This window comes from Paramisgurnus dabryanus, chromosome 23 (assembly GCF_030506205.2).
Source record: "Paramisgurnus dabryanus chromosome 23, PD_genome_1.1, whole genome shotgun sequence".
Lineage (NCBI taxonomy): Eukaryota > Metazoa > Chordata > Actinopteri > Cypriniformes > Cobitidae > Paramisgurnus > Paramisgurnus dabryanus.
The window spans coordinates 25,740,790-25,756,085 of NC_133359.1; the positions used below are offsets into that span (position 1 = coordinate 25,740,790).

General features: G+C 35.9%; 1 long non-coding RNA gene and 1 gene segment (V, D, J or C); one reads left to right on the forward strand and one right to left on the reverse strand.

Moving 5' to 3' along the window:
• Positions 1-7,130: 7,130 nt before the first annotated feature.
• LOC135781663 (Ig kappa chain V-III region PC 4050-like) lies at positions 7,131-7,599 on the reverse strand. The segment is given in 2 exon segments: positions 7,131-7,447; positions 7,551-7,599. Coding segments are annotated over 2 exon segments (366 nt in total).
• Positions 7,600-8,058: 459 nt separating this feature from the next.
• On the forward strand, positions 8,059-9,809 carry LOC135781719 (uncharacterized). The gene is made up of 2 exons (XR_012335846.1): positions 8,059-8,188; positions 9,339-9,809. It is a non-coding gene; the product is annotated as an uncharacterized lncRNA (long non-coding RNA).
• The last annotated feature ends 5,487 nt before the right edge of the window (positions 9,810-15,296 follow it).

Genomic DNA, 15,296 nt, shown 5'->3' on the forward strand with positions numbered 1-15,296 from the left:
CAAACTTGTCCTTTGTTTCTCACTGTAAAACTGTAAAGCAGTCAGTACAGTAACAAAAGGAAAGCACAATGTTCAGGGCCATACAATTTGTTTATTGTACAGTATACAGCCTAAAATGCACTGTACTACTGTATACAACATTGAACAGTAACAGGTTGAAACAGGTTAAATCCATTTTGAGTGGTTGTGTGTAATCAATGACATGTGTAATGACATTTGTAATTGATTGTTGCCGCTTGTGTTTAGCAGTATGCATGACATGTGCATTTGAGTGCAGATTGTGTTTTGAGAATGAGTATGTGTTTGGAGTTTTGCTAAAAAGTCTAATTGAGATCTGCCAATTGTGTTTTATTATGTGAAATGGTTTTTTCAAGGTATTGACAACATACTGCACAATTAGATAAATGAGTTCAGGCAACTGAGAACTTTGTTCAGCCAATGGGTTTTAGTGTTTTAGCAATTGAGAAAAACTGTAATCAGGGCTAGTCTTGCGGATGATCTCTCTGCATTCGCAAACTCTGATGATCGATCTCGGCCATATGGTACCGGTCGAAGGTTCCCGTCGTTAATTCCGTTCTGATGAAAACGTAACATGTGCCGAACATGGGTCATCACCGGCCCCTCTGGTATAATGGGTCTAATCCAGCGGCATATCATACTCTCTGGATGCCTCCAAATCACCCGACTGCCGTGCCGAAACCGCAATACATTCACACCACGCAGCCCTCCGGACCGAGCGACCAGGTATGCCTTTAATTTTACTAGCCTTCCCCCTCGCTTTCCACGGCGACGCCGTCTTTTTGGCAACGGGAAGCAGGAGTCGCGTTGGAGCCACGTTGAAAACCCTGGCAGGGTTTTTTTTCCAAACGGTTGAAACTCCTCCTGACCTTCATAAAACTGTTTCTCAAATATATTTCTGATATTTAGCAGTGACGCACGATCATAAACCAATGCCGAGTTTGAGTGGCGTATTGACAAAGTCATAAATATAACTAACAGCGTAATAAAAAACAAATTAGGCACAGACAGACGGCATGCCAATAGCACCGGCGCCATCTTGAAAGTCAATGCAATGCACGACGCATGTGAGAATACAGTCAGTTTGTAAGAAAAATTGGACTATAAGATCATCAATATGAACTCTGAACAATGAACTATTATAAACATAACAGCATGAGAAGCTGAAGAGGAAATCGCAACATTAAAGCAATAAGCATTTATGTAGGCTAAAGCTATACATCACCTCTTATGCTTTAATTTAGTTATTTATTTATTTTTTGCGATCCGGGTTGCGGGTGGGTTAGTTGATAACGTTGGTCGGGTGAAGGTTGTTTATACATTGACCCACCCATCACTGGTATCAAATGATCTCTGCCAATGATCTGACTTTTCTTTGTAAGCTTAGTATTTCTTCTGTTTATTTACATTCACACTTGTGGCTAATGATATGAGGGAACATATACAGTAAGCCAGTTCAGAGAGCACTGGTTTGTGAGGCCCTACAATGGATAGAAATCTGAGAGGAAGAGTTTGTGTGAGAGGAGGTCAAGGTGGTCAGCGAAGACAAAGAACAGTAATATCTGATGGAATCAGTGCTACTGTGATTGACCATTCGGCATAAGATTTCTGTTTTGTCTTTTTGTACAAGTGCTAAATGTATATTTTTTTCTTGTTTGTTTTGCAACATGCATTCAGCCTACAGTAAACAATAAACATTTATTTCTAAAGCTTCATGTCCTGAGAATTGTGTTTTCTATTGTTTAGTGTTTAGTGACTGTTCCGTAGTGTTTTTAATTTTAATTGACTCGGGGCATGATTTGACAACATAGTTCAGTTTTGAGCACAGGTTGAACTGTTTTGAGGTGAAAGTTTGGTTTTGCAAGAAGAGTCTGAGGTTTTGTGAATGTAGCTTGAAAATTGGGTTTTGTGTTTACAGTTTAGAGAAAAGGAGAGCAGCATTCAAGAAATGTGTCTTAGCTATCGTGAAAAACTGTAAAAAATATAATGAATTAAACTTTAGTAAAAAAAATACAGCACCACACCCAGGGCTGGACTGGTAATCTGGCATACCGGGCAAATGCCCGGTGGGCCGACGTCCTTGGGGGCCGGTGAATATAATATGATATATATATATATATATATATATATATATATATATATATATATATTTAATTGGCCAACGACCGGCCTCATAAAGCATGGACAGCGGCCCATTGGTGTCACGAGAAATTATGAAAGGAAGCAAAAGCAAGTTAGGATGTTTATTGAAAACACAGCAGATTTAGAAATGGTAACAGCTCGGCGGGTGACACAGGAAACTGATGCGGCCAGCGTGAAGAAGTGATGAATCCGAAGATGATGATATCCACAAGAAGTCCAGAGATACACGAGAGCAGGAACACATCAGACGGGAAACAAACAGCACGAGACACCACCAACTCCACAACGATCTGACAAAGGACACGAGAAACTGAGTGAGCATATATAGCCGAGTAAATGAGCTGCAGCTGGAGCGAGTGATGACAATCAGGTGCGTTGGAGGTAAGTGCCAAACACGCCCGTACACCCACACACACACACGCACGCACGCACGCACGCACGCACGCATACACACACACACACACACACACACACACACACACACACACATTCTGGTTTCCATGTTTTGTGGGGACATTCCATAGACGTAATGTATTTTATACCACGCAAACTGTATATTCTATTCCCCTTACCTACCCCATTCCCTAACCCCAACCATCACACAAAATTTTCTGATACTTCACACTCTCAAGAAACATCATTCTGTTTGATTTATAAGCTTGTTTCCTCATGGGGACATCAAAATGTCCCCACAAGGTCACAAAAACACTGGTATTCCTATCTTTATGGGGACAATTGGTCCCCACAACGTGATAATTACCAGGTACACACACACACACACACACACACACACACAACACAGCCATGTGAATCAGGAAGGAAACAATGCATTCAAATACCGTGACAATTGGTTCATTTTCCATACTGACACTGGGCTGGCCCAATCATCTCTTAACAAGCTCCACCCCTCCCCTTCTGTTTCTTGTGTCAGATGGAAACAGAGAGCGATGATCTGACACAAGAAACAGAGAGCGAGTATCATACATCCCACACTGTCTGACCAGCCCATAACACTCGTTCATCGCGCAACGCAGCCCATTGCTTTCTTTCTTTGTTTTAATGTAATTCATTAATGGCACTAAAAGGCGCGGTGGCAATGTACTTCATTTTCCAAAAAAAGTTAGCGTAAGATGTTTTTTTTCCAGACAGACCGGCCCAGGAGACACCTAATCAGCAGCCCATTGGTTATTTTTTATTTGACATTTGGCTAGCCCAATCACAACTTTTAGGGCATTTTATGAAGCATGCAGCGTCGGTGTGCGTCTGTCAAACTTTTGATCACAGTTTTTATCAAACATATTTTACTAATTCCAAACCAAATTAATTTTAAAAACTACCATTAATTTTGTAAATAAAACATTTATCAGTAATACATTATTGTAAATGATGGCTGGCTGGAGAAAAAAAGCACCTTATATTCAGGTGTGCAGAATTATTAGGCACATTTTATTTTACATTTACAATGGGCCAAAAATGTTTAACACACACACTGGACATTCATTATTTGATGTCCATAAGAAAGATGCCATGCATGGAAATTGCAAAATTGAGGTTTGACCATTATACAAGAAATCCTGATTCGGGCAGGAAGGGCATAAAATAGGATGAAAGGAAAATATATATACAAAATGAATGTTGGTTATTAAAATTACTGTGGTTTGGAATTGTTAAAAGGTGTTCAGAAAAAAAGTGATCAAAATATTCCGCACACACTGCAATGGGACTCGTGGTTCAGCCGCGAGACTGCGACTTCATTGTAACTTTTATTAGGTCTCAGTGTTATCATAAGATGCTCAGAATGGTTAGTTTAAACATTGTGCACTCACTGGCTAATACTATTATTTTTAAAACCTGCAAAGCCTTTAACAGCGCTTACATTTTTGTAATGCCACGTGTCGGCTCTTATACTTTTCTACTTAATCAAGGTTGCACAAAGATTTGTGATCCTATGTAGTGGGCCGGTCTGGGCCAAAATGCCAGGGCCAATTTTTTGTCCCAGTCCAGCCCTGACCACACCTTAAACACATAAATTGCAAAATCATTAATTTCATGCTCAAAATCACAAATTGTAAACAAAACTCTCACACTGTTTACCAAAACACTGTAAACATGTCCCAGAATCAACTAGTTATGCCAAATGACCAACACATGTTCTCTTCCAACAGAAACATTTAGTCAATCATAACACAATGTCATGAAAAACACAAACATATAAGATGGAAAAACAAACACTGCATTATTTTATGTGTCAGTCTGTCATGAGTTTTGCACTGCAATTTATTTTGAAAACTTGTTTATATTTTTGTTTAGTTGGGTTTAGTAAATGCATGCATTATGTTTGTTTTGCTGCAGCAATTCAAGACAAAAATGAATCATCCATCTTAGAGTACGGTTAATGAAAAAAAGTAGACAGAATTGTTGAAGTAAAGACTTTACAGTATTTACAACAGGACATTACTGCTAGAAAACAAACATATTCAATATTACTTCCACTTACAGGGGCCCGTTTCAGAAAGGTGGTTAAGTGAAAACTCTGAGTTTGTTAACCCTGAAATGAGGGAAACTCTGAGTTTTCTGTTTCAAAAAGGGAGGTAGGTTAAACCTGAGACAGCGGGGTAAGTCAAGCCTGTTTCAGAAGGAGAGGTAACTTATACTCAGAGTCTGTTTCCGGGGTAACTTACTCTGTGAACCTAACCTGGTCGGGAGCAGGTTTTATCCTGAAAACTGTGAGTTTCTTGTGGTCTCCTCCCCTTTTTTAAAGGAGTAGCGGTGTTTAATCTTGTAAGTTGCTTTAGTACATTCATTCATTGCACGCATTTTTATTATGTACACTGTAAAATATTTTTAGCTGTCTTTAAGTTATAATTAAATTGCCAGTGCAAACCATTTTAACTTACTACTTTATATTTTTATATATTACACTAAACTTTCAACTTAAAAATTAAAACGACTTTAAAATGACTTGTAAAGCTAATATGATATACTTAGGTGCATAGATCGTCTTAGTGACTAAAATGTCAAATACTTTTATAGAGAATCCTGCAGATGATGATGTTGCATTCATTTGTAGAAAGTTAGATTTATGTCGCGAGAGGATTTTGAGACCCCGAGTGTTTTTTTGTCATATCCACTTACATTTATGTGAGCGAAATTATTATTTTTTTGCAGTCATTTTACATATATAAATATCCTTATATATGACTAATATCAGTTTTTGTGGTGCTCTTACATCTATACAGTCTTGACATTTCTTACATATCCACTCGTCATTATCGTTGGTCCAGTGGGTAGTGCTGTGCGCTGTGGTTTGGGCAGACGTGCTGTCGGAGTTTGAATCCCGGCTCGGCAATTTTTTTTTATTCATGACAAACATTTGTAAAGTTCGTAGCCTCATATTACAAAGTATTATGCTTGATTTCATTTTTAGCTGAGCAGCTGTCATCTTTTTGTCCATGGGATTGCATCTGCATGTAAATGAATATAATGACGTACAGTCCTCAGTTTATTTACTTCGGATATTTTATCTGTGATGAAAAATTAAATGTACGCATTTACTAGAGTAGCAATTTACAAAAACAACTCTTTTCTTAAAAATATATGCTCGTAGTTGCTGTACACTTGCAGTAACTTTCAGTTTTAGTAGTAAAAAGGATTAAGACCTCTTTGTCACGTGCTGTTGCCATGGTAAATCGTAATATCTGAGCTCCATTGATGATGGCTTTTCATTGTGGCTGTGCACGCGCTTAACTCAGAGTCAACCTACTCAGAGTTGATTGAACTAACTCAGATCAGCTTTTCTGTAACCGAAAACTCAGAGTTTCCTATCTCAGAGTAAGTCAACTCAGAGTTCAAGTTTAAACTCAGAGTTGGTTGAACCTCCTTATTGAAACGGGCCCCAGTAAAAAAAAGTAAAAATACAAAAATACAAACAGACAAAGCCACTGAAAAATAAAGTAAAAAAGAAAATCTTATCATCTAATCTATTGCGTTTCTATTTGGCCACATGTTCTCATTCACATCACACCTGATATCTTCTCTGGCAAGGCATCTTGTGAGGAATCTTTGACATCTGTGAATGCACCATCTATTGCATCCAGGTGGGACTGGATGAAAACATTCCCCTTGTCCTGGTGGTCTTCTATTGACTTGTGCAGACATATATCTGATATTTTGTGTTGCTCATACTGTGCCTTTTCCACAAAAGATCGACCTAAAGAGGTCCTCTTTTACTCTATTGTATACCATATGGTCATGCAATTGAAAGAACCTGAGTGTGTTTCCTAGGTGGGAATCAGCTGTGATTTATATATTTGCATTGGTACAATAAGTTGTTTTTCAATCCCAATGGAATAAAATACAGGGGATATATTTATGTTTCAATTCATCACATAAACAGCTGTTTACTTTGACTATAAGTGAGGTTTAGCACATGATGTTATCTGGTTTGACATACTGTGTGAAAGCATTTGTAAATTTGACATTAAAAATCTATTGTTTTTGGTCTTGTTTAAGCTTGTATGTAAAATAAGTTAAAGCATTTTAAATTTGTGTTAATTATATGCATTTTGTGTTAAAACCAACAAGAAATGTGTTAATAGTATAGCTTACATAGGTGGATGTAGTGCTAACTGTGTTAAGAGTTTTGGAAACTTGTTAAAAGCGTTGAAAAATCTGTCATAGCAATCGTAAAAAACTGTAATAAAAATCATCCATGGTGAAGTTGTGTGTTCAAAACAAATGAATACAGACAGACAATAAATTAATGATACGATTTACAATTTTCATCATATAAATAAATAATCAATTAAATGAATTATTATCTATAAAGTTGTCATTTAATAAACTATAGTAGAAAATAAATGAGGTGTAAGTGAAATAAACTATCAGCATCATCATCTGCAGTATCTGTCAGGTGTATGAGTTCAGTCACTGTGCAGTCTGACTGACAGAGGTTTTTGTATCACTCTTTATCACTGTGTGTACGTGGGTTCATTGTGATAACTCTGACAGTAATAATCTCCTGAATCTTCAGTCTGAACTCCACTGATGGTCAAAGTGAAATCTGTGTTTGATCCGCTGCCACTGAATCTTGATGGAGTTCCTGACTGGAGGGTTGTTGCCCAATATATGAGGAGTTTAGGAGCTTCTCCAGGTTTCTGTAAGTACCAGTGTAAGTAAACACCATTATACACTGCACTGCTAACTTGACAGTTTATTTTAACTTGTTGTCCTGGTTGAACTGCTGTTATTGATGGACTCTGAGTAACAGTGTACTGTCCTCTACACACTGAAAGATACAACAAGAATGAAATATAAGACAACACTGAAACAAATCAATATTTCACTCTTCAATGAATTAATGATCATAATAAAAATGTCACAACACAAACCTTGAGTAAAGACTGTGAGTGTCCAGATGCAGATGATGATGAAAGTCATTGTTGTTCTTTTGGTTTGTGTGATGATGAAGATTCTGTTCTGTTCTGATCTCAGTCATGAAGTGTTAAACTCACAGCACTATAAACACTCACACATCACTGAAGCATGACAACACAATGCAAAGAAGACGACAGGAAACTTCTGCTCATACAGACTACTACACTATCATTATTCAATGTGGACTTGCATTCTGAAAATATTAATAATAATAAAATCTTATAAATATCAAATAAATATAAAGTTTTAAATTAAAGTAAAAACAAATGTCCAAAATATTCAACATTTATCTATCTAAAGCTGTGTATGCAGTGTTCACACAACACAAGTAAATAAATGAGAAGTAAATGATACAGAGAGAAAACTGGAGAAAATACATAAAAAAATGTTATATTAATGTTGTGCTTAGCATTCTTAACCTTAAATCATTCAGAGATTTTCACAATATTTGTTTGTGTTGTGTGATGTTAGTGTTGTATATTCTGCTTTAGTTTGTGTTCAGTCAAGTGTGTAGAGGTTTTTGTACAGTCGCTCTATTAGTTTGTATCACTGTGGTGGACTTTCGGCAGCGGCACCAGACTGGATGTTGGTAGTAAGTAAATAATTCAATAATACTTTTAAGAAAGTAGATCATTGTTTTTGAGAATATATATCAGGTATCAAACACAAAAAGTGATGCATGTTTTACAATATTTATTTGTATTAGAAAGATATTGCGTACAGCTTAAGATTTTTGGTGTAATATTGTGAGTAATATTTGTTTGTGTTTAATTGTACATATAGATAGTTGAAAAAGTTTTTGGATTTTTTTAAACTCAACTTATTTATGTATTTACATTTATTTGAACTCAACACTTTTTTTGTGATATTTGCTTTAGGCTCACATTATGATTTGTTAACAAAGTGCAGCTGCATTATTTGATGTGTTAAAAATAACTGGGTTACAAAATATTTTGAATTTGGTAAACAGTAAGTTACACTTTTCAAACTGCAGTGGCTTTGTTTAAAACAGATTTTTATTGAGGTGTTTGTTTGTAATGTGATTGATTTCATGTTCACTTGAATTTAATTTAGACTAAAAATCAAGTTAGAAAGCATTATCAGGTGCAAGACCTAATGGCATAAATGATTTTTAAGTGTATACTAAACTTGTAAAAAATTATTTGAATATTAGTATTAATATAATTTATAAATGTTATACAATTCAATACAGTTTGACACAACTATGAAGACTTCAACTGTCTGTCCTTTCCAACATTTCTTAATATTTTCTTTCATAATCATGAATATGGCTCAGTTTCCCAACAGAGTTTAAGTTTTGTCCCACGCTAAAATGTAAAGCTGTCTCAACTGAAAACAGTTTGCACTGAAATATCTTAACATATCAGTGCCATTGTTTTGTCTCAAGGTGCACGCCAGTAATGTTTATTGTAAGATATGTTTGTTAAAAGTAATTTAATAACCATAATACAATTAAGCCCTAGTCTTTAATTTATATAAACCCTATCCAGGAAACTGCCTTTCTAAATTTTTTCATTGATATTTTCATTAAAGTACAAATAGTATTTCTGTGATTCAAAGTCTTGAGATAACCATGACAAAAGTGATATTAGCCATTTAATGCAGCTATATGATTAAAAAACCTAAAACTTCTTCAGGAGACCTAAACTTTCTTAATTTTAAACATGAAAAGAGTTTTTTTCTTTCTTGTGTGAGTTATTGATTATTGATGTGATTGTCAGGTAACAGTCCCCCTAAAGTGAGCGTCCTGCCGCCGTCCAGTGAAGAGATTTCCACAAAGCAAACAGCAACACTGATGTGTGTGGCCAACAAGGGCTTCCCCTCAGACTGGAGTCTGAACTGGAAGGTGGACGGGATCAGCAGCAGGTCTCAGTACAGCAGTGTTGCTCTCCTGGAGAAGGACGGTCTGTACAGCTGGAGCAGCAGTCTGACTCTCTCTGAGCAGGAGTGGAGCTCAGTGATCTCAGTCAGCTGTGAGCTCACACAGAAAGACCAGCGTGATAAAGTCACTGGAGAATTGAGGAGAGATCAGTGTTCACAGTAGATCCACTCACTCTCACATCAAGACTAACAGACTAACTGTGTTTCTCTTCATTTCTCTCTCACATCAAACAACACAAGTCTATGTCTGCTTTATTCATTCACTCATGATTGTGTGACAATTCATCAAATAAAATCATATTCTATCTTTATGTCTTTGACTCATTTTGTCTGTTTTGACTATGAAAGCTCACATTTTATAAATAAACCTGACTCAATGAAGCATGAAAACACCTGCAGATGAAGTAATTTTACATAACTGTCAGTCAAATGAAGAACCTTGAACATGCAGTGATCTTGATCAATGATTATAAAGAGATATTGAAGTATAAACATGTGTGACAGGGTTTGATTGATGTGTCATTGTGTTTAGTTTGATAGTTATTCTCATGTGACTCCTTTAGTATCTGTGATTCACTGTATAAAATTATTTGCTGTCATAATTTTTTGTTTAATCAACTCGGATTTACAAGTTTTTTTCCTACTAATAGACCCCTTCAAGGTTTTTAAACATTGAATGACTATCGGGTGCGCGTGCAGCATGGGGTCAAACTGTTCATACCATTTTCTAGTTTAATCTAACAGGGCTGAAAAATGATGATTTACCTGAAATGAAATGAGCACTACAAACACAAGCCTCTTTGATCTTTGCATTGTCCCAGTCTGCACGTTTAATTGCTTGCAGCCACAGATGTTGTATTTTTTGTTTTTGAGATTCTGCAGGAATCCCGAAAAATTTAACGGGAGACCTGGTGTGATTTTTCAAGCCCACGACGCAAGTAGGCATTTTTTGACGATACCGAATAACACGCAACTCAATCTGCTGTAATGACTTTTCTGACCCCGACATGCACAGTGGGAACCGCATGTGCCGTGAACTATGAAGGGGTCTATACTAATCTTGACAAGAGATGAGTTGTTATAATTCAGAAATTGTAGTTGAAATGAGTTAAAGTTGTAGCAACTCATCTCTTGTCAAGATAAATAATAGTAAGTTGAAATGACTTGTAAATCTGAGTTGATTTAACAAAACAAAACGAAACAAAAATGAAAAATATAAATAAAGCGATAAAGATTTTTTTACAGTGCAGCTGTTGACTGAATGATACTGACTGATGTTTCTCTATATGTGTGATTATTATCACTTTTTAAAATATTATGAATTAAGCTGTAATACAATAATAATAAAAATCATCCATGCAAAGCTGTTTTAACACAACAGAAAATAATAGACAGACAATAAATTAATAATACAATTTACAACTATCAAAAAATAAATAAATAATGAATTAAATGTATAATTGTCTATAAAGTTGGCTTTCAAATAAACTATAGTACAAAATAAATAAATAAGCTGTAAATGAAATAAACTATCAGCATCATCATCTGCAGTATCTGTCAGGTGTATGAGTTCAGTCACATTGCAGTCTGACTGACAGAGGTTTTTGTATCACTCTTTATCACTGTGTGTACACATATTTACTGTTGATATAGTGATGACTCTGACAGTAATAATCTCCTGAATCTTCAGTCTGAACTCCACTGATGGTCAAAGTGAAATCTTTTCCAGTGCTTGCTGTTCCACTGCCACTGAATCTTGATGAAGTTCCTGACTGAAGAGTATTTATGTAATATATGAGGAGTTTAGGAGTTTCTCCAGGTCTCTGTAAGTACCAGGCTAAGTAGTTGCTATATATTCCTTCATCTATATGACACTCTATTGTAGCTGTTTGTCCTTGTTGAACACTTTTTACTTTAGGTTGAGTCAGAGTTACTCCTCTCGATTCTATAAAAAAAAAAAAAAGGAAAAACAATTGGTTTATAAAACATTACTATCATATAATACTAAGAATAAACATAAAACAACTACACCAAAAGTAATAACAACTCGGTTATTCTTTCATTTCTCACCCAGAATAAAAACTGAAAGAGTCAAGATGAAGATGATGATGAAAGTCATTGTTGTTCTTTTGGTTTGTGTGATGATAAAGATTCTGTTCTGTTCTGATCTCAGTCATGAAGTGTTAAACTCACAGCACTATAAACACTCACACATCACTGAAGCATGACAACACAATGCAAACTCACTCTCGCTTCATTTACATCATTTATTCGAACAGTCGATTTCCTTTGAACATAGTCAGTGACTTCTTCCTACAACGAGTATTAAACCTGATTGTTAATTCAAACATTAGTGTTTACAAGAAACCTTTGCGGAAAAATATACACACAGTCCACAGATCTGCACACTGACTGATGTACAACTTATTTTATTATTTCACAAACAGTCCTATCTCATGCTGAAGATCAAACAGGTAATCTTAGACGAGTGTTAAATAACTTCAACAACCACTGGGTTTCAATATTAGTCTGATGTTTACATCACAGACACTTGGATACAGAATCATACACTGTTAGATGTCGCTGTAGATTTAGCAGCACTGTACTGTAAAAATCCACAGTACTATACTGTATGTGTACATTACAGTACAGTACTGCAGTTCATAATGCATTCTGGGTAAATTTGTTTGAGCGGGAAAATTTTACAGTATATTTTAGTCTTGATGTAACCTTGCTGTAGCCATTGCTGTAATGTGCCAGGTGTACTTGCAATAATCAGTGAAAGTGCGCCAACGTCAAATCACACAGACAGAGGGAGAGCACAACTCTTGGCTGCAGCTGAAGGTCCTCCTTAGGAGGAAGATTGATTTCTGTCAGTTCGGTAAGTTTAAAATATTTCTGTTTCATGAAAACTTAATTTTTAGTTTAAGAATGTTGTCAATAGTTTGTCACAATATTGTTTTAATCGTGCAATGAGAGAGAAAAACGGTCGCCAACAAAGTTTCAATCTCCCTCAGAAAGTAAGCTAACGTAAACGTTACACACAGATGTCTACCGCTGCTTTAACTCGCTTTACACCTTTTTAAATGAATATAGGGTTGTTTTAACTAAATTATGACGGGTTGGTGAGTTTATATTGTGTTGAAAGTGTGGTGACAATGAAACTATTTTTAACGAAATGGACAAAGACAACCCGCCAGCGCGGTCTTGCTATCCCAGTCGTTGACGGCGTTTCATCCGTTCAGTTAGCGTCAGAGAAAAGTATGAAGTTCGACTGTTTGGTAAGGCTGACTCGTGGTTGTAAACAGATAGGACTTGACACGCCGTACACAGCATACTGTAGTACCGAACTCCTCCACAGAAGTGAAAACAAGAAACCTCATATTTAACTGGATACATGCATCGAACTCATCGCAGCTTTAACTTCGACCAAATATCATTCAGACCTGGGCTCATCTTAATATCAGATGAACGAAAGGGATTGCCGCGCTTATTGTTGTTGTTGTTATTGTTGTAATATATGTTGTATCAGCAAAAGCAGAGAATATCTTCTCTTAAGCGTTTTACACGCCCAGTAAGTTGTCCAATACATTTTTATGGCATATTGTTTCCACCACTTCAGATGCATTACATGCAGTATATATAACGTTAAGTTTCCAAAACACATCAAATCAATGCACGAAAAGAGAATGGGCTCTGCATTTACGTACCTTTGTCTTCTCGTCTCTGTCATCTGATCCTTCATCTCTGGATGTAAAATAGTCCATAATAACATCGTGTAGGAAACTGGCATCACCAGGATTGCTCAGATTTAGGCGATCATGTTTATCTTTAAAGTGAGCAGCTAGCTACTAACTTGTTAAAAAACTTTGCGTGAAATAGTGTTACACCGCAGCCGTCCGGGTAAAACATTAAAGGGACAGTCTTTTTACCTTGTCACTATAAATCGCTATTTTCTGCACTAAACGAGACATTTTCAGAGATTTTCTGTAGACAAGATGTTATAGAATAATAATTTAAAAAAGACTTATTTAGATATTTATATATAATATAACAACTAATATATATATATATATATATATATATATATATATATATATATATTTGTTTTACAACTGACTTAACACTTACAGTAATGTTTTATTTGTTAGCATAGCATGATATTAGATTTAAACACTTAATACATTTTTAAATCAATCACTTTGTCTCTGCACAATGAACATTATCAAATATTATTAATGTTGTAAAATATATTGTTCATTGTTAGTTCATATTAGCTAAGGCATTACCAAATGTTAAGGAATAAACTCTTATAGTAAAGTGTTACTAAATTTTCTTTTACCATTTCCTTCACAATGTCTACTTATTTCTATGGCTAACAGATTTTGTAACATTTGTCTTTTTTACAGTCTTACCATTGCTTGTAAGCTGGATTTGGTAAGATGGATCATCTTTAAAGGCACCAGGCAAGTACATGATGTACAGTTACAAGTCATGTATTTTTTCGACTGCAATATTAAATGCTTTCACGTCACATGTAAAAGTACACAGGAATGTGCTGATCACTTTTTATTTGTAGTTTACATGAGTGTCATTGCACTTTTCAGGAGTTAAGGCAGATGTGGAGGCACAATGGGTGACACCAGACACACACCAAGCACATTATGTTCGGTAAGTTTGCACTTTACCACTACAGTTTCTTTAAATACCCATGTATACACTCATTCACAATTCCCACACACAACACTGTAACACGACCATACACAACATGTACACAATTGTCTTAGTTTGCCATGTAGAAATATACAAACAGAAATATTCAGACTTTGGTTATAAGAAATTTAATTTAATAATTGTATTTATTTAGCAGAGGTGTCCCTGGACTTTATTGACAAAAGATTTTGTTTTCAGAATAAAAAGTTGTGTCCAAATCAGTAACAATTGTACTTTCTGTTCAGGACATTCAATCATGACATGATCCAGGTGGATGCTGTCCATTTAAGGAAAGAGTTTGTTCAGCGGTAAGTGAATCTTCTGTATTTTAATGTAATTAGGTGTGGAACAGTAGAATAAGAGCAAAAGGTTTCAGAATAGGGGTAAATTCAAGGCTGAGTTAAATTTTTTAAGAATCTTTTTCTATCTTATATTTGTTGACTTAATGTTTATGATATTTCTAACAGGTTTCTGGATAGAATTAATTCCAAAGATGGGAAAAAGTGCACATCCAGACAAGGAGCAAGCAAAAAGACAAGGAACTTGGTGCAGAGAAAAGCTGTGGCCATTAACCCCCATGTGAACAGCTTCATGCAGTCCCTGATTGAGTTCGAATGGACGACTTCAAAGTAGGGGTGGGCCGATCCAATACTTTGGATCGGATATCGGGTCGATCCGGAGCTTTTTTGCTGGATCGGGTATCGGAAAAACGGGGCCGATCCAAATCCGATACTGTGCGTTACTTGTGGTTGTTACTGTCATGCTACAGAAAAGTCAAACTATTATAAAAGCACCATAAATGTTATTATACACTATATTCAAAATCTTCCTAATATATTCAACAGCCTTATGCGAAAAACAAATGCATATATGAAGATATTTAAGGTCACAAAAACTGAATGGTTTGGTGCTAGCAGAGTTAATACACTGGAGTAGCGTGAATTAAATATGTCATACATACACACACACACACGCACGCACGCACGCACACACGCACGCACGCACACACACACACAAAAGCCGTATTTTAAACATCTGATTAAAAAGTCTTTCATGTTGTGACAGTTTGCGCAATTAAGTTAAAA